General features: G+C 43.1%; 1 protein-coding gene across 1 annotated transcript in view; it reads left to right on the top strand.

Moving 5' to 3' along the window:
• Positions 1-15337: 15337 nt before the first annotated feature.
• Positions 15338-20712, top strand: part of LOC147900682 (uncharacterized) — a 138036-nt gene continuing 132661 nt past the window's right edge. The window contains exons 1-4 of the mRNA XM_087375501.1: positions 15338-15463; positions 15684-15772; positions 15865-16108; positions 20210-20357. Coding sequence (XP_087231627.1) covers positions 15338-15463; positions 15684-15772; positions 15865-16108; positions 20210-20357 — 607 coding nt within the window. The remainder of the gene's footprint in view (positions 15464-15683; positions 15773-15864; positions 16109-20209; positions 20358-20712) is intronic.

The following is a 20712-nucleotide window of genomic DNA, read 5'->3' as shown; positions in this document are numbered from 1 at the left end:
ACCCCATTACATCAAATTGTCCTTCATTCCCACCCACAAATTGATGACCTCACCCCTCAGCAGTAGTACATGGGATGCTCCATGGCTTGCCCACCATCATGTGGCAACACACATGGCCCCAACCTGTGACTCATTCCTAGGACTCTTGGTTTAGGAAATTCCCATAGGTCTGACAAGGAAATAACTCACATAAGACTAACAATCATTTAAGGATGGACTATAAATGGCAGAGTACCATTATTTGACCACACACAAACAACTTAAAAAACATATTATGGGTCATCACCCTTGTCAAGATTGACTTGGGTGGTGAAAGCAGTGAGAGCTTAAACATCCTTTGGTTCTTCTTCTTCTTCTTTCTCTGCTTCTTCCACAAGGTTTGCTGAACATTTCTTATTTGCATAGCACTCTTTCTCAAAATGTCCAAGTTTTCCACAAAAGTTGCACTTCATCTTGCTCTTGCTGGTGGATCCCTTGAAGTTGCTTTTGGTTAAATATGCCCCATATTCTTTGTAGTCATTCCTCTGTTTGATTTTCCTTTCCTCTTCCAAGAGGGATGCCTCAATCTCGACCAAACTAATCTCTAGTATATTGGTGAGAGTAGTGACAATAGTGCCGGATTCCTCAGTTAGGCTTTTGAGTAAGATAGCAATTACAATGTCATCATCAAGATTAAACTTGATGCTAGCTAGCTTTGTCAATCTGCTCTTCATGTAGTTTAAATGTGAAGAGATGGATTCTCCTCTATCCAATTTCAGATCAAAGAATTTGATGAGCAAGCTAAACTTGGAACACTTCCCCTGTACTCCAACGACAAGCTCAAGATGACTCCATGTAGCAGTAGTCTCACAGCCATCAATGTGGTGGATAAAGAATCACTCAATCCAAGAGCATTTATGGCTAGTGCCTTTTTATCCTTAGGGAACCATAAAGCTTCTCCTTCCCTAGTGGTTGGTTTCTTTTCTTTTCCATTAGCCACATTCCAGATCCCCTTTTTCATGAGAATAAATTTCAGTTTGGTCTACCAAGTATGAAAACCCTCTCCCTCAAACTTATCTATCTTGGTTTTGGAGGCCATAGGGAAGGTCTTACCACTAATGTGGCAGTGTCTAGTCCCTTACAAAGATAGCATTCAATTCAAAATATATCATAAATGCATCATAAGCATTTACCAATACTGTTAAACTACAGAACAATGCTCCAAAGATCAGACTGAAAAATGCCTCAGATCACTTCCAATGGTCAAACATCCAAAAGCCCAAAGATAACTGAGATAATGAATATGAAACTTTCTAGCACTTAACCATATTCAATGGTTCACATTAGAAGAAAATATCATTGTTACCCCCACATTGAATAGTCTGAAGTTGGAGGATACAATTGAACCTGTAGAAGCAAGAAATGAAGAGGCTTTTGCAATGGAATGAAAGCTCTTTTTATGAGCCCTTAGAGAAGAATTGTGCAATGCCGCGTTAGAACGTTAGTGAGAATAACGCCATTTTTGACTAGTTTTCCTCCCTTTTCTCCTCATATACTGGACCATTGTTACTCATACTTCATCAGCATGCTCCTTGTAGTGTCGTCCAATAGTAGCTAGAGTCATTTTGTGAATGGTAGCTCCTACGTGGAGAATTGCACGAAACTTTGGCGATTGGAAAGCATGTTGGCACGGGCAAACGATGCAAGCATTTTTGAATTCCTCCTAGCCAAGGATACACCCCAACACAAGGAAGCTTGGGCTCAGAGGGTGCAAGAAATAGCTCAAAGATGGAGGAGAACAAGCCTAAGCAAAATTTGTGGGAAAAGAATGAAGAAAAGCTTCATTTGGGGAAGATGATGACATGGCACTCAAAGAGGGCTCAAGGAGGGTGTGTTGAGAGTTCACGCTCAACATCATGTGATCATGTGTGCATAGCACCATCACGTGATCATATGTGCATAGCACTAACCTTATAGAGTGCTATAAAGGAAAGGGTTAGATCCCCTAACCCTAACCCTAAAAGGGTTTGTATATATTCTATTTTTTCAGCTAAATCTAGTGTACAGTTAGTCATTTGTGGTGTGCTCTCTAGCTGTGCCCTCTCTCCTCATCTCCACTCTTCTCCTCTCCCCTCTTCATATTTTGTCATGGTATCAGAGCTCCCTTGCCTTCCGCTGAGGCATTGTGATTCTTGAGAGTGTGAGAGAGCATTGTGATTCTTGAGAGTGTGAGAGAGATTGTGAGATTGAGAGTTCTCTTGAGTGTTCTCCGTGAGAGTCCACTTCCAGTGAGAGATCTTCATCCGTCCATTCAAGAGAAAATTTCCGTCATTGCTTAAGAGATTTCCATTCATTTCTTGAGATTTCCTTGTGAGGATTTCAATTCATTTTGTGAGACATTCTTATTGTGAGAAAGAGAGATTTCAGAGACTATTAAGAGTTTGTGAGAGTTCTTTGTGAGAGAGATATGCTTATGACAGAGAGTTTGAGTTAACCAAGGCTCCAAAGGCTAGCCAGCCCCAGATTCCTGGCTCTCCACAGCCAGTAGCATCTACAACAACCTCTCCTTCATGAGCTCATGCTACAGCAGCTGACTCCATCCCTTGGTAGCCCGTATACTCCATGCTACGAGCACTTGCAACAAGGCGGCTCAACCAACTAAGGCTAAAGCCATAGCCTTCTACAAAGGCTGCAATTACGGCCACGACAGATCAAAAAAGCTCCGTGTAGGCTCCTGTCCACCAACCTGGGTCCATCGACACCTCTATAGCACTTCCATCTCCAAGCTCCTTGCACATGAGCCTTCCCTATTCTCTATTCTCCACGGGATTCGACTTCAAACGAAGGCCATCGACTAGCCACCGCAATGAGCCTTCCAACGCCATGAGCTCCAACATAACCTAGAAGCAGCCCGCCTGGAACTCCTCCAATGCAATCGATAAAGCAACGCATGCCTTAGTCCAAATTGCTGAGCTGGCCAGTGGAGATAGCTGGGAGTCCCTTCGAACGGTATCAACACATCAGAGGGTGAGGTCTCAGAAGGCTCTCAACCTGATCCGAAAATCACCTCTTCTCAAGCACTAGAAGGCAGAGCTGATAGTCCACAGACATCGCAAAGGCCCTCCGACGACAGGAAACTCAGACCAATCCGATGATAGAATCTATGAAGATTCCATCGATTCCCATATGATTCCGTCGCTTGTCTCATCTCCTCATCCAAGGGTTCTCCAAGCGACACATGGTAGATAGCCACTCGACACGTGGCCACCCGTAGACTCGGACCTTAGTCTGCCATGTGGCAGACATTATCTACCATGTCATCGCCCTCGTTCAACGTGCCACTTCATCACATTATCCTGACACGTGGCAGTTGGCTGCCATATCATCAAATCATCTGATCTACCATGTCACCCTGCCAGCTCAGCTGCCATGTCACTTGTGCCACGTTAGTAGACACGTCATCAGTGCCATGTCACCTTGTTGACATCATCTATGCCACCTCAGCACTGACCCTCTGCAGGCACAGTCCCTTGCCAGGCACACTGTGCACACACTGCATGTGCACACTCCTGCCACCTCAACACAGAGCTTCACAGGCACACCTCTTGCTAAGCACAATGCCACATCATCACTGCATGTGACTCACAGTGACACATCATCATTGAGAACCATTTGCACTCCTTTTGCCCGTCCACTTAGATCAAGTCATATCTCTTGATCCAGGAAGAATTTGAGGGTGCTCTAAAAAGGAAAGTCGCTCGTTTTTTTGTGCTCTATGCACTCGTTACATCACATGCACATTTCGGCGCAAGTTATACTCACATTTGAGCCTCGCCGACAAAACCACTTCCTTCACGCACATTTGCCTCTACATCGACGCATCTGACCCAGCACTTAAAAAGAACAAAAGAAAAGGAATTATTTGCTGTTCTTTCATTGATTGACGGCTGGTTTAGATCTAGATCAGAGTAGACTAGATCGCCATAGAGGGGACGCTTTGAATTCCCCAAGTTGCCAATCTAAGCCATGCCCAAAATTCCTGACTAGTACCTACTCGGAGTCAGTCCATACGCTCACATCCGATTTCACATCATTACATTACCTAAAACCTTACGTTCATCAGTTCAGTGAGCAGACTTCAAAGTTTAGAGGCATTGCTGATTGATGCAGTGGGCAAATAGCATTTGATTTCACACACACATGCCACCATTGTAAAGCCTATTCGGCCATCTCACCTCATCGTGCACATCATTTTCAGCCTTGTAAAGCCTCTTGGCTATTCTCGGCATCATTGCCACAAGCCTTGTAACACAGATCAGATTTTATATACTGCAGTTCTATCTTCACCGATGGTAAAGAGATTTCACTTGGCATCTTCAGTGTATTTGTAGTTGATTCATATAGAGATTTTTCAGGACACTTTGAGTACATTTTTTGCACCATGTCGACTAGCAATCTCAATCTAGAGGCATCTGCTAAGTTAGACAACTCCAATTACGGTACATGGAAATACCGAATGGAGACCATTCTTGTGCTTCAGGACAAATGGGAGTATGTCGATGGGTCTACACCTAGACCATTGGCTGATCCAGCCAACAGTATCTCTACTCCATCTATTGTCACAGCACGAGCAATGGGATCTACATCTATACAAACAATTTTTGCACCAGTAGCAGATCCTGCCATTGCCCGAGCTCAAGCAGAATGGGATAAGAAAGACAAGTATGCCTATCACCTGCTCAAGCAGAATGTGCAAGATGTCATGCTAGGATAGCTCAACACAGTCAAGACATCAAAAGAAGCACGGGATATGTTCACAGCTCTCTATGAGTCCAAGAACACATCTAGGATTCTCACCCTGAGAAACCAGATCAACTAGAGTTTCTGCAAGAGCAGTGAAACCGGTCATGCTTATGTACTCCGCATCAAAGACTACAACAATCAACTTGCAGCAGTAGGAGAGACTATGAATCCCGCAGAAATGGTTCAAGTAATCCTGAATGGACTAGGAGAAGGATATGAGAATCTAGTCCAGAGTATTGCCATCCAACGGCAAATTCTGACAGTGGAAGAACTTTAGTCAGTCCTACTTGATGAAGAACTCATGACTCAGGCCATTCAAGCACATAAAGGTCATTCTAATGATCAGGCATTCACAACTTCAGACAGAAGCAGAGGCAAAGGCAAAAACAAAGGTAGATCATACCAAAAAAGTGGTCATCATCAACAAAATCAAAGTCAAAATCAGCATCAGCATCAGCATCATCCTCAGCAACATCAAAATCAACAAAGAGGAAATCATTCCAATCGAGGAAGATTCCAAGGATGAGGGAATGCATCCACCAATGTGTCAAACATTCAATGCAACTACTGTCACAAGTTTGGACACTATGAAAGAGATTGCCGCAAGAAGCAGTACGACCAAGGCGGTCAGTCCGAGGGAATTCCCGAGGAAGAGGAAATCATCATGGTGGACATTCTAGTCACAGTCATTTTGCAAATGAACATGGAAATATGTTTCTTGCAAGCGAGGAATTGCATCAGACTGATACAATGCACCTAGACACTGATTTCAATCCCAAAGAGGATTTCAGCTATCAAGTCGACCAAGTGGAACAGGATCCTTGGTACATCGACAGCGGTGCATCATCTCATATGACAAATCATCAGGAATGGTTCATAGAAATGAAACCATTAGAAGGACAGAAAAATGTCATCTACACAGCAGATAATACATTGAATCCAATTCAAAGGACAGGTGTTATCCCTATGAACAATTTCACTGGTACAAAAGGATTAGTCAAAGATGTGCTCTATGTTTCGAAGCTCAGCAAGAACCTTTTGTCAGTAGGTCAAATGACGGAACACAACTACAAAGTCATCTTCGACGGTGATGAATGCACTATCAGAGACAAATCTAAAAGATGTCAGCTAGTAGCAAAAGGTGTCAAGGAAGGACGCTTATACAGAATGCTAGTTATAGTACCAGATAAGCATGCCATGTCAGCTCAAATGCAATAGATGCCACTATCGGCAAAATGGCACAAGAGATATGGTCATGTCAACTTCAATTACTTGTTAGATCTAAGGAATCAGAATATGGCAATTGGGATTCCAAAGCTACAGTTTCTTGGAAAGGTTTGTGAAGCATGCTGCTTCGGCAAACAAAAGCAAACCAACTTTGTTAGAAGTACCTCTCGTGCACGAGGTATTCTTGATTTGATTCATACAGATGTATGGGGTTATGCCCAGACCCGCAGCATCAATGGTTCACTTTACTACTTGGCCTTCATCGATGACTATAGCAGATATTGTCGGGTCTACTTTCTGAAAGAGAAATCTGAAGTGTTTTCCAGATTTCAAGAATTCAAAGCCATGGTAGAAAACCAGACAGGCAGAAAGATCAAGGTCATGAGATCAGACAGAGGAGGTGAATACGTGTCTTCAGCATTCATGAACTTTTGCAAAAATCACGGCATACGAAGACAATTCACATGTGCAGATACTCCTCGGCAGAATGCAATAGCTGAAAGGAAGAATGGGACTTTAGCAGACAGTGCTAGAGCAATGCTTAGTGAAAAGCATCTTCCGAATCAGTATTGGGTAGAAGCAATAGCTACAACAAACTACTTGCTTAATCGGCTTCCTACCGAACCGATACAGGGTATGACTCCCTATGAAGCATTCACTGGACACAAGCCATGCATTGGGCATCTCCGCATATTTGGTTGCATAGCATATGCCCACATACATGATGATCATCGCAGAAAATTAGATCCGAAGTCACGCAAATGCATCATGGTTGGCTATAGTGAAGAAAGCAAAGCATACAAATTGTATGATCCCATCAACCGCAAAGTCATTACCTCCAGAGATGTAATCTTTGATGAGGAATCAGAATGGAAAACCTCACCTACATAGGAGATAGAAGCATTGACTTCACAGTCATCTACAGAACAGGTTGATGAAGAAGAGCAAGAATCGCCAGCAACACCCCAAGCAGAGCCACAGCGGCTCAGACGGTCTACTAGGGAAAGTAGACCTCCAGCTAGATTGACATATGCTCAGAAAGGCAAAGCAATTCAGGTGGAAACCACCAACTATGCTCTTATGACTACCATCATGGCTACAGAAGAGCCAGTGTACTTCGAAGATGTAGCAGACAAGCCAGAATGGCAAACTGCTATGAATGAAGAAATGGATGCTTTGTATCAAATAACACTTGGGAATTATGCGACCTTCCACCAGGCAAGAAGGCCATAGCCAACAAATGGGTATACAAAGTGAAGTATAATCCAGATGGCAGTATTCTGAGATATAAAGCTAGATTAGTTGCAAAAGGATTTGCACAACAATATGGTCAGGACTATGATGAGACTTATGCTCCAGTAGCAAAGATGGATTCCATACGGTACTTGATAACACTAGCGACACTCAGTAAATGGAATGTGTATCAGCTCGATGTCAAGAATGCATTTCTTAATGGTTATCTAGACGAGGAAGTCTACATGCAACAACCAGCAGGTTATGTTGAACCAGGAAAGGAGAAAAAGGTTTGCCATCTCAAGAAAAGTCTCTACGGCTTAAAGCAAGCACCCAGAAGTTGGTACAACAGAATTGACAAGTATTTTGCTGATCTAAGATACATGAAGTCCAATGCAGATCATACTCTCTACTACAAAGTTCAAGGGGAAGACATTACTATTGCACTTTTGTATGTAGATGATCTGATTGTTACAGGAAGCAAGGATAGCTTCATCAAAAAATTGAAACAAGACTTATCTGCAGAGTTTGACAGGAAAGATCTTGGACTTATGCACTATTGTCTTGGAATTGAGTTCTAGAGAGATTCAGATAGCACATTTATGAGTCAACTCAAGTATGTTGATAGTCTCTTGAAGAAGTTTCATATGGCAGATTGCAAGATTGCAACCACTCCCATGGAACAGAGTTTGAAACTTACTAAAGATTCAGAAAAGCCTACAGTCAATGACAGATACTACAGGCAACTTATCGGATCTCTTATATATCTGACAATCACATGGCTAGATATTTGTTATGCAGTAAGCTCACTAGCACAGTTTATGGCAAATCCAAAACAGCCTCATTGGAATGCAGCCAAAAGAGTCTTGAGATACATCAGAGGTACAAGACAGTTTGGGATAGAATATAGAGGAAGTCATCCACGGTTGCATGGATACTATGACAGTGACTATGCCGGAGATCATGAGACTAGGAGATCGACACAGGGATATGCATTTTTCCTTGGTCAAGGTGCTATATCATGGTTGTCAAACAAACAACCAACTGTTTCTTTGTCTTCGACTGAAGCAAAATATAGAGCACTCACTACAGGTGCATGTGAGGCTATATGGCTCAAAAGACTATTGTCAGAAATAGATTACTTTGATGAGTCAAAATCAACAACAATATACTGTGATAATCAATTGGCTCAAGCATTGGCCAAAAATCTAGTATATCACTCCAGGACAAAGCACATTGATGTTAAAGAGCACTTCATCAGAGAAAGAGTGTTACTTGGTGACATCACACTGCAGCATTGTGATAGCAAAGAAAATATTGCAGACATCTTTACCAAACCACTCGATAAATAGCTATTCGAGAAACACCGACTAGCTCTTGGTTTGATGCAGAGGAAGGACATTCCCATTAAAGGGGTGTGCTGAATGTCATTCTCAGTCCTTCTTCGATTCCCCAGAATCATCATCTTGAGGGAAGGCCTACTTCATGATGTTGATCTTGAGGGAAGGTGTTGAGAGGTCACGCTCAACATCATGTGATCATGTGTGCATAGCACCATTATGTGATCATATGTGCATAGCACTAACCTTATAGAGTGCTATAAAGGAAAGGGTTAGATCCCCTAACCCTAACCCTAAAAGGGTTTGTATATATTCTATTTTTTCAACTAAATCTAGTGTACAGTTAGTCATTTGTGGTGTGCTCTCTAGCTGTGCCCTCTCTCCTCATCTCCACTCTTCTCCTCTCCCCTCTTCATATTTTGTCAAGGTGGACGTGGCTTTGATACCACATGATGGAACAACAACAACGGATCAACAAATGAAGCAAAGAGAGTAGTTTATTCAAGAGAGGAGAGGCCCTTATAAGGGCAATTGATACAATGCATGTGCCCCAAAGGAGAGCATCTCGAGATCCACAAATCACTCCACTAATCTCTCAATCAAGCCCATGAATCTCTCAATCACATCTAATAGAACCTTTACCACCTAACCTGGTCACACTAACCACTATGTGGTGACACACAAACTCACACAAACCTTGTACCCCTTGGTACACACCATTACATCAATTTGTCCTTCACCTTTAGCCAAAGCAAATGGAGGCAAAATTTTCCCCATGAGCCATTCTATGGCTTTCGCTAGGTGAAATCCATAGAATGGTTCATGTGAAAAAAATTTCCTCACTTTGCTTCTAATGCCAAGATTCAAAGAGCATGCAAATGTTTTTGGTCATGAGCCCATTTGAGGCTTTCTCCAGGAAAAAGCCTCAAATGGGCTCATCACGAAAAAAATTTGCACCCTCTTAAGTCCAAGAATATAGTCATATCTAAGATATATATAAGAGGTCTTTACTTGTATAAGTGTTGTATATATATAATAGCCATATGTAGGCCCATCAAAGTGCTTAAATTTTTTGATCATGGGACAATCTAGGGCTTTTGTCAGACGAAAGCCCTACATTGGCCCATGACCAAAAACTTCTCATGCATAATTTTTTTTTGTCATGGGCCAATTTGGGGTGACAAAAGACCTAGATTGGCCCATGACCAAAAAATTGTCATGCATAAAAGTCCACTCAAAATTTATTGGTCATAGGCAAATCTGGGGCTTTTAATAGGTGAAAGACCCAAATTGGCCCATGAAAAAACAAATTTCAAGCACTTAGGTCCAAGGGCAGTGAAGCTTATGTAAATCATGAGCCAATCCAAGGCTTTTGCCAGGCAAAAGCCATGGATTTGGCTTGTGACTTACACAATTTTCACTCCCACATGGCTCTTGTGGCACCCAAGCATGGACCCCTTGCTTCATTTTGTGTCTCAATGGCATTAAATTTTTTATGTCCCATTGAAGAGCCTTTGCGTGGTGAAATGGGGGCAAGAGGCATCCCAAGGTAGATGAGGGTGGAGAGGAGATGTTTGCAATCATGAGGTGGATGAGGAGTGTTTGCCTCCAGCTCAAAAGTAGAAGGGAGAAAGCTCAAAATGAAGCAAGAACATTCCGTCGAAATCTACTACAAAAGATTTTGGTTTCGGTCAAGATTCCATCGATAGTTTGTTGAAGTCAGTCAAGTGTCAGAGATGGTCGTGTGTAGTCAAGATGAAGGGTGTTGTCGCTCAGTTGGGTGATGCACTGCATGATGCTGGGATGCTTCGTTGTTGGAGGGCTCTTGTCGGTGGTGGATGTCATAGGAGATGCTGCCTGTGTTGATGCATGCTAACCAACCATCGATGTAAATGCTACTGATTCATTGTTTTGACATTGATAAGACTTCCCATGTGTATGTGGTAAATGGTGCATTAAGGAAAGGTCTCGTGATTGTGACATGTGGCATGTAGCTGCATCTAGGGAGTTGTGAAGATTGTGGAGTCATGTCTAACTTTGTACAACATAGCCAAGTAAGTGCTTTTGATACCAATCTTCTCTCCTCACAGTTATATTATTGTGGGACCATACGTGACATCTATGAATTTGATTTTAAATGATTTAGTATTTTCATTCTTGATGTCAAATGGTTTAAAACTATCTACAATGGTCCCAATGCTACAGTCAAGAGAGACAGCAGTGTTTTCTTTGTCATTGACTCCACTAGACCCTGGACTGATGAAAGCGATACTTTTGTTCTTCCAAAGCATTGTGAACATGTACATACTAAAAAATTATTAAAAGCTAATATCTTTGTTTTCAAACAAATGTTGGTAGATGTTCATATATATAAATTTGTATACTTAAGCATAAATAAATATTATTACTAGAACCTAATTTGTATCTTCAACATAGGTGGTCTTTCATCCGGATCGTTTGGATCCAAAATGGTGGTAAGTGGTCCAATTTGCTCCTTGAAGCAAGCATATTTTTGAAGATAGGAATGTGGATAGAGAGATGCCGACAGAAGATCCAAACAATGATGCCGATGGATCTAGGGAAGAGGATGAAGATGATGATATGGGGCATGAAGAAGGTGACAATAATGACATTGTAATGGAGGAAGGTGGAGATCACAACTTTGGGGAAGAAGAGGGAGAACTAGAGGCCAATGAACTAGAAGATCAAGTCTTAGGTAGACATACAATAGGGGCTCAGGGGGTTCACTACTAAGAAACCCTATGTATCACGTGAGTTCAAGGCATATTAAAAAAACCCCTCGACTAAAATTTTCCCCCCAATAAAAACACCCCTCTTTACTTATGAACTAAGTAAATTTTTTCTAAATTTGAATTAAAAAACACCTCCTATTATTATAATCCTGTTAAATTTGTTCAAAAAGTTCAATTAAAATACCCCTCCTTTTGAATGCATGTGGTATACTAAAATTTTGTGCGGTGAACCTGGGGATGATGATGTAGGTAATCAATTTTATGTAAACCTTGAGATAGACATATTTGGAATGCAATAATTGGCTCATTCTCCTTGAATCGATGCATTCCACATGAAAATGTCATCCATGTGACCACAATGCACTGTACTTTTTGTACTGGCTGCCCTCCCAATCTTTGAATGTTGGCTCCAAGTTCACGTTCCCCTCCTCTATTCTCTGCTCTATGGTTCTCCGCTTCGTCTTCCGATGTATGCCAGTAGATGAAGGCTTGACATCTCCTTCTACCACATCTATGCACTTTGCCCACACTAATCTAACTTCTAGCATGCGTAGTTGTCAAGGGGTCACTCATCATAACATTGACATTGATCTTAGCTGTAGCATTAGTGAGCAGGAGCTTAACACTTGAAACAAAAGAGGGACCCATTCCCATGTCCTACAAAGATTGAACTATAAAGTCCCATTCTAGCCTGTCTCATAAGCCTTATCAAAATCAACTTTAAGAAAACAAATATCCTATTTGGTTTCCTTAGCATACTCACATCCTTCCCATATATTGATAACGGCTTTAAGAAGGCGACGTCCCTTGATAAAACCCTTCATCACCACTCACAATATCCCATGAGTTATTGCCAACCAAAATGTTTTTGAGCATGAATGACCACAAGGCATAGTTGGATCCTTCCAACTTATCACCCTCGATCATCATAATACCAAAGCTTTCATTCTAAGACATCGTGATGATTGCAAAAACATCATTGACCGCAAATGCACCTACAAAAAAGAATGCATCTAAAGGGGAAGTGCCTCTGATTGCTTTGTGCAATCATTGCATGTATGGCATCAAGCACTGCAAAGTGGAACTGACTGCTCTGCAATCAACCAACAGAATGCACCTCAAGTGCAAATGTGTACCTAAGGGCTCAGCAAAAAATCCCCAAATGCACCTATATGCCAAAAGCCATAAAAGATGTATGCTAAAACCTGTATGCCAGAAAAGTGCACGGGCTGGAGCAAAACACAAATAGAGTGGAATAGAATGCATGAGCTGGAGAAAAGTGCACGGGCTGTAGCTGTACATACGAGTAGGTACGATCAGTATGGATAGTAAGCTGTACGGATCTCAGTATCGATTGTTCGGACAAATGTACGTATTTTTGTACTGATTTGTATGGCCAAAATACGCAAGGTGTATGTCAAATGTATGGCGGGCTATACGGTCAAAATGCATAGGTTGTGCGGCATATGTACAATGGGTTGTACATCCACAATGCGTAGGCATTGATGGAATGCGTGGGTTGTTGGGAGCGGGTGGAGCAAGAGCAATAAGTCGACTCAAAAGTGCTCCCACAAAGGTGCTCTCCATGAGTAGGCTGAGGTGATAGGAGCACACGAGGACACCGATGAACTTGCTGGGTAACATGAAGCAAGGCAGAAACCCGGTACTAGTGAGAGAGGCTGTGATACCACATGAAGGAGCAAATGGAGAAAGGTTGCGAACACAAGTGAACAGGAAGTGATCACACTGAAACTCCAATAGAATGCTCAATCAAATGATTTACAAGTACTTGATATATATAGTACCCAAGTACTACACACCAAAATAGACAAGTCATAGTCTATCCTACACCACCATATCATTTTATGTGTCTACATTAAAACAATTCCTTGTAAGTTTTCCTTTAATTCCAAGGAAAAACATATGGATCTCAATATTTGAATTCTTTTATGAATTTTGGATTTAGATATTAGTTATGCCTAAGCATTGCTCTTAGTTGGAAAAAAGGTTTTATGTAAAGCTAAAAAGTAAAGCTAAAAAGGAGATATACACACATCCTGCATACTCAAGGCCACATACACACATAAAGACACGTCTATATTTACTTCTATTCTTTTATTCTGGAAGAGTTGCCAAGTGGTAAGAAAAGGGGAGAGTGAGCCTAAATTTGAGTGTTTGTGTATTTGTGCATAAGTTTGAGTGTTTGTGCATGTGTGCATGCACTTGTAAGTATGAGGGGAATAGTCACAAGAGAGAACTTGTTTCTGTATGAGAGAGAAAGAGTCTGTAACAAGGATGTGTGCATGTATGTATGTCCAAGTATACATGAGAAAGAGAAGGGATCATATGTTTATTTTTGTATGCATCAGAAAAAGACACCCAAAGGGAGAGAGAGCACACATGGGTGTGATGGAGAGAGAAACATTATAAAGAGAGAGAAATGTGTGTGAAGAGAGTGGCGCACATGTGTGCATGCAGAGAGAGAGAGAGAGAGAGAGAGAGAGAGAGAGAGAGAGAGAGAGGTGGGGGGGCGGATTTTGTGTGAATGATGTGCCGCTTGATACTCATTACATGGCTACTCATCTAGTTGATTGTCGAGTAAATTGAGCATAGAGCCAAGTGAAGCAACGCCGGAGGGGATCTTGAAACTAACAAAGTGATGGTACGACCTCACCCTTAGGCGTGCCAAAGGCGATGGTACGACCTCACCCTTAGATTAGGAAAACCTTTAAATCCCCTGTCACGTTGTCCTTCCATGATAGCATTCATTTAAGAACAACCAGCACCCTTAGGTTAGGACAACCTTTAAATCCCCTCTCAAGTTATCCTTCCATGATAGCATTCATTTAAGGCCCTTGCACAATCCCCATAGATAGAGAAAGGCAAAACAAACTCTTTGGCATGCCAAAAATGTTATTTTTAGGTCCAGTGCACACGAGGAGCCTAATGCGTGTTTGGTGGCATCTTGCACAAGGATCGAGGTTGAAATGGAGGGCCATTGGTTCTCTAATTGGCACCTCCATTCTAGAGGATGCAAAATGGAGCATTGGTGCACGATTTCTTCCCAAGAAATTTGCTCTTGACATCTGTTGGCTTTGAGCAAGCCTTGAATGTTCCCGTAGGAACCCAGAGTTGATAGCCTGCTCTCCCCAACCAATGAAAGAAGACCAACTACACTCTGCAGCTCATACAGAGAGCTCCGTGTAGCTCCTCTGATGGTCCTGTAACCTCACACGAGCTGAGTCAGATAGATTAAATGCTACGCTCATCGCGAGATAATTTAGTCTTCACCTTCAGAGTCGCACCAATGTCACTTTGGTGGCCTCGTGTGCACTAACTCTTAAAATTAAAGGGATTTTAAAAGTGTGGCCACGTGCATGGCTGCACATATGTTTCTTGGCTGTATGGCGGTTTCAACTCTTGGCCACATGGGATAACAAATTGGATGTTCAACCTCTGTTCACTGCCATGAATGGATGCAAAGATCTTGAATCGGTGCCAATGGAGGTGCCAAAACTGGCCTTCCAAACCTCCATACACCCTCCAAAACGGCTCACAACCTGTTGTGCACTACTCCTCCATCATGCCATCTCAATGCCATGTGAACAAAACAAAGATTGGCGGCTGATTCTGACAATGGATGTCTACCGCCGATGGGATCTAATTCCAGAGCAGGGGAGGAGGGCATGTGGCCGCGCTCTACGCTGTTTTTTAAAATAAACCAAAAACGTTAACGTTGCTTGGGTTTGAAGCCGCCACACGAGGCGGAACCAACTCAGGTTTGCGGAATGAAACGGCTTGATTGCAGAAGAAAATGCAGGACGGGAAGTAAAGAAGATGATGTGTCTTCCAAGGATTTAGGAGGTTCGAAAGCAGTTTCTAGACTCCAATTTCAAATTCATCGACTCCGAGGACGTACATTTTCCTGTTTCCGTACCTCTTTCGAATCCAGATACGTAACCATACAGTCGATGATGCCTCCATAAAACAATACAGAATGAGATGAAGAACTCTCAACAGTTTCGCAACCCATTATTTGAAGGACCCTCCAAGTTGAACGAGGAGAGTGAAGAGTGGCCTCTTCCCAAGCGAGCCTCAGTGGGCGATGATCCGGCGAGTCCAAAGAAGGTGTGCCTCACGTTATAAACAAACCTTTCGTTAAGCGAATGTTGAAAACAAGGCGAGGTTGCGCCGCCCTGAATGCTATACGTTTATCCGTCGTCGCACTGTCGTCAAACCTCTCACCTATATAAAATCCTGTAGGGCAAAGCATTACTTGTATGCGAAAAGCAAGCATAGCACTGTGTGATGGAGAGAGAGATCTGACAGTGTCACTGAAAAATTTCAGGTTATAGAGAGTCAGAGCATTCAAACTCACCGAACAGTGCGCGTGCATGTGACGGACAGCGCACGCGTACAAGCGTTGCACTCTCGAGAGTACGCCCAAACTTTGATCACAGAACACTATGTGCTCAATTAGTTGTCCAAACCACATCAACTCTTGACTTTGACTATGCTTGAAATTGCAGGTTTTGCAGCAATAAGCTTGTAACTTCAAAGTATACCGTTGCCACATTCTTGCCTATAAATCTCTTCCAACAGTTAACGAGGACAGCAAATTTATATTTTCTTGTCAATGCTATTATTCAGCTTATCCCTGGGTTATCACCTACTGGATGGGCTACTACAGTGGTACCTCTTTCTTTTGTACTTGTATTGAATGCTATGAAGGAAGCTCATGATGATGTCAAGCGGCATAAATCAGACAGAGAGGTAATATTTACATATCATGCTCCCTGTATTGAATCTGCGCCGGTGTGTATTTCCAAAAGTATTTTTTGTCATTTTTGTTGGCCAACTTTTTCAATCTTGAAATGCACTTGTCCCAGGACAGTGGCAAAGCTTCCAACAGGAGGAAATAAAGGATTGCTTGGGTGTACTGGGAAAGGATGAGGGTGATTTAAACAGGATATGGCCTTGATGGTTGAGATTATTGCAGAAGTAAAGGAGCCTGTGAGTTTGGAGGAAGCACTTGTAGACCGAGATTGGAAAAATGCTATGCAAGTAGAATATGACAGCATAACATCTATTTGGAATATTATTCCACTACTTGTAACATGCAAGTACACATGCAGCGTAGCCATAGGTGCAGCACATGCATTCATGCATGGACAAACCTATCGGTGCACAACCCCCTTTGTAAATCCAATATGCTGTATAATAACTATTATGGAAAAATGCACATGATCCATTCTGACATGCCTCGTAACAAACAACACGCAACACATGCCTACATGCAGAAACTCTCTCTCTCTCTCTCTCTCTCTCTCTCTCTCTCTTTGGCCCATTCTATTATCAGCTGACAAGTGTGATCTCCAGAGGGTGTGTGTAATGGTTGGAAGTTTTCAGCACGTGTAATTCTCATGTAGAATAGAGTCCTGAAGGCTATGTGCTTATATATGTTGCCCCCTGCCTCCCAAGGAAGGAAATGGAGGCTAGCCAGAGCAGCTGATGCAGGCCCCTACTTCCTCCGAAGAATGAGGGCCAAAGGCTGCCCTTTTATAGCTGTTAGGTCAGCGTGGCCGACTTGGTCAACGCCAACCGTTGAACTTGGATGGCTTGTCAATGCCAACCGTTGACTAGGTCGATCAAAAAAGTCAACGTTGATAAAAAAGTAAACGTGTTGACTTTTGGCCAAAAAGTCAACTGTGTGTTTTTGATGTGGCGTTGACTGTGTGCTGATTGCTGATTGTGCAAGGCTTTCTGCATGGCTGTATGGATGCTTGCGTGGCAATTGACCTGGTTGCCTGTGTTGGTACTAGCTAGCATGGCCATGGGCGTGTGGATGCCTGTGAACCCCTTGAATGATTGATATCAAAGGTCGAGGTGGAATAGTGTAATAGATGAACTTGGACCCATGGCCTGGGATTTTGACATCCAAGCCTTGGTGTTGATAGCGTGTTCTCGCGCCTCCTTCATCTCCGCCCAGTGGGCATGAGAATGCTTGGCCAAGAAAGACCTAAGATGCTTTCCTGTGAGCTTGCGCCCAGCCTGCGGAGGTCCACCATCGTCAGAATTCCACACGATAGGAACGTGCAGGAGCAGGTTGTATGTTGAATTGCAGAATGCATGAGCAGTTGAATCGCCACCCTACTCGACCTTGCTCGTGTGCTGAGCCTTCATGGAATGGAATATTCAACCGGATGGGCAGGTTGAATTGAAGACTAGCACCGCAATGCCCGTTGGGAGAGAGGAAAAATCCGTCTCTAGCGGGGCATTTGGACGCTTGACTTTGGCGTGGCGGTGTCTTCAAGATCACGGGGGAACACCTCAGGTGTCTTCGATGCTCCGCTGATTGTGGCGATTCCGCTGTCGTGGGAATGCCCTCTAATCTGATCAGACTTCAAATTGGTGCCACCATCGTGCTCCCAAGATGACGTCCGCTGCCTGAGTAGGTGCGACCCCGAGTGGTAGACTGTGTACCCACCCTGAGATCTTCAGCGTGGCTGAAGCTACTTGCATGTTGCTCTTATCTGCTGCCCTGGAAATGCACCTCACCATTCAAGGTCATTGGTTCCGTTGGCATAAGAGGCAATTGAGCCTTTTGAGTTGCTTTAGTGCAGATGATGTCCTCGGAATTGCGTGAGTCTGCTAGGATAAGAACCTTCTGACCACCGACCTGTCCATAAAATTGAAACATATTGGCTGCTTGCGTTGGTACCAGCTAGCATGGCCATGGGCGTGTGGATGCCCGTGACAGGAGGAAAGGGAAGGTAGAGAGTAGATGGAGGCGGTGGAGGGAGAAGTAGCCTATAGGGGAGAAAAAAGGGAATGAAGCGTGCCAAAAGAAGGGGGAGAGGAAGGGTCTGTGGCCCCAAGGGAAACAGTAGCACCTAGTCACCTGAGTCTCAAAGCCCTCGCATACGTGTGGTGTAGCCTAGAGTGGAGGCAAGAGAAGAAGGAAGCCTGTGACAAAGAACCCCAAACGACGGACTCAACCTAGAGAATATGGTTGAGATCCCTCAGGAGCGCCCAACCTCTCCAACTAGGGAGTTCTTTTCAAGTGTTCTGTAGTAGGATCCCACTCCGGATCCTCAGATACATGTTCAGCCGGTTGCAGCACCAATTTCCGGGTCTCTTCTCCACTTTTCCCTCCCCTCTCCTCCCTTGCTATCCCTACACCTAAATGTCTCCCCGACTTGCTCCCTCCTTGTGGCCTCAACCCAATCCTCCAGCGTCCTCCCCTTGCTCTCCCTCTTGCAATTCCTCCCTAGACTCAAGTCTCCTCCGATGCAACCTTTCCCTTTGTGTCCCTCCGACTCCCCTTTGTTTTCGAGTCTAACCCTAGACTTCTCGGGCTCGGCCACTCCAGATTTTGACCTTCTACACTAGGTTCTGATTCTTTTTTTCAGCTTCTAGAGCGCAAACCATACCCAAGACAAAATCACTTACATTACTTTTGGTGCTTGGGGCCCTAGAACTATCCAAGATTCTTGCCCTTGGGTTTCAGTCTGCAGCCCATGAAAAGGACCACCATTGTGGCAGTAGAGAGCTTTGTCCGTGCATTATGGGGCTTTAATATTGCAGCCACGGTAGGAGAGTAGTGGACCCCGGTCCTGTTTGACCTTTTGATGAAGGCCTAGATGATGAAGATGCTTGAGGATTGGGTGGAGTAGTAGGGATGTGAGCTGTGAATTGTGAAGAACCGGATTCCTCGAGAATGCACAGAGGCTTTGTATGGATCCCAGGTTCACCCCTCATACACTTTGGCCAGTATATGGACAGACACTACATACTTTTTTTTTTTTTGGTAAATCTGACAGACACTACATACACTGATGGCCATTTGGACGAGTACGCAGGGATCCTCTCGGGCAGGTTCTGCTAGGAGGGCTCTTTTCCTCAGGAAATGGAGGGGCTCTCCCTTCTTCTTTGAGACTTCTATAGGGTTGAGATGGCATTTTCAGCCTCAACGTGGGTTATTTTCTACCTCCTTCGAGGAGTTTTTTCTGATGCACAGCATGATGTATTTCCGCCTTAAGCTTGCTCTTGCAGGTTTTATTCATACTTAATGGAAGTCTTTTTTGGCCAAAAAAAAAAACAAAACCCTGCCTGTGTCAATGTGCTAAGTAAGCTGTGTGCCACCATAACTCTTGTAAAGTACAGAAAGGATGAGGAGAATTGAATCAGTGGCCTGATGACCCTCTACGAGATAACATAAGCACCCTTACACGTGTATAAGCAATGTCATTGTATGTGTTACTTGCCTGCATCACTGAAAATCAATTGTGCAGACAATCACCCAAGATACTCATGCTCCAGGACCTCATTGGAATGCCTCCGTAAGAGAGGATTCACAAACCCGGTCCTTGGACGTCCCCCACATGCCTTTGTTGTGATATTTTCTGCTTCCTATGGGTGCATTTTCACACCTTTCTTTTACCTTTAGAGTTGCTCTATGCCTAATAAGTCAGTAGTTATCTGGCTCTCGTCACATATCATCGATTGGAAACTCAGGACTGGATTAATTACTATAGGTGCATTCACCACCTTCTTCTCACCTTTAGAACCCTTTGGGTGACAAGGCATTGGTCCTTGCTATTTAAATTAGTATCTTTTATCCACTAAAAAGCTGGAGACTGACTTTAATTATTGCAGCTGCAAGTAAACTCTCTAATTTGCGCCATAATAGTATATGACAGTGATGGGTTTGTAAATTCTTTCATCCCATATCACAGCTGGATTTTCTATATAAATTGTACATTGTTTGTTATTCAGTGAAAGTGTATGTGAGATTGTTATATGAAGTATGCATACATTATGTGCTATAAGGTGAATAACTGTATTGCTGACGACTACATTACGTCTTCATAGGTGAACAAGCGCACTGCTGAAGTACTGCGTGGAGAAGGCTTGGCTGTGATAGAGTGGAGATCAATCATAGTTGGAGATATCATCCGAGTCCAAATTGATTCTGAGATCCCAGCAGATCTGGTCTTGTTGTCATCATCTGATCCCCAAGGTTCTTTTGTGTTTACTAGAGCATTTTAATTTTTTGCATATAGAATGGCTGTTAGTAGAATACATTAGTTTATATAAATCTAAAAAACAATCACAGGTGTCAATCATCTTTCCATCTGATTACTCAGATTGCAAGGTTCAACATTTTAAAGTAAGATTCATTGGGATGGTGTCACCTGCATTGGATCATGTTGTGATGATAATGCTTGTGCTTGCTAATCGTTGTCTTGTATCTTTATAAGTCTTTCTCATCATTGGCATTCCTTGGCATCACGTTTGGATATTGAAAGAGACACTGTGGAACGGGTTGTCTTGTACCTTTCTAAGTCTTATCATTGGCAATCCTTGACATCACC

The sequence above is a fragment of the Dipteris shenzhenensis genome, chromosome 6 (genome assembly GCF_047967505.1).
Source record: "Dipteris shenzhenensis isolate YYH24624 ecotype China chromosome 6, Dip_SZ_1.0, whole genome shotgun sequence".
NCBI classification, from domain to species: domain Eukaryota; kingdom Viridiplantae; phylum Streptophyta; class Polypodiopsida; order Gleicheniales; family Dipteridaceae; genus Dipteris; species Dipteris shenzhenensis.
This window is presented reverse-complemented; position numbering and strand designations above follow the sequence as displayed.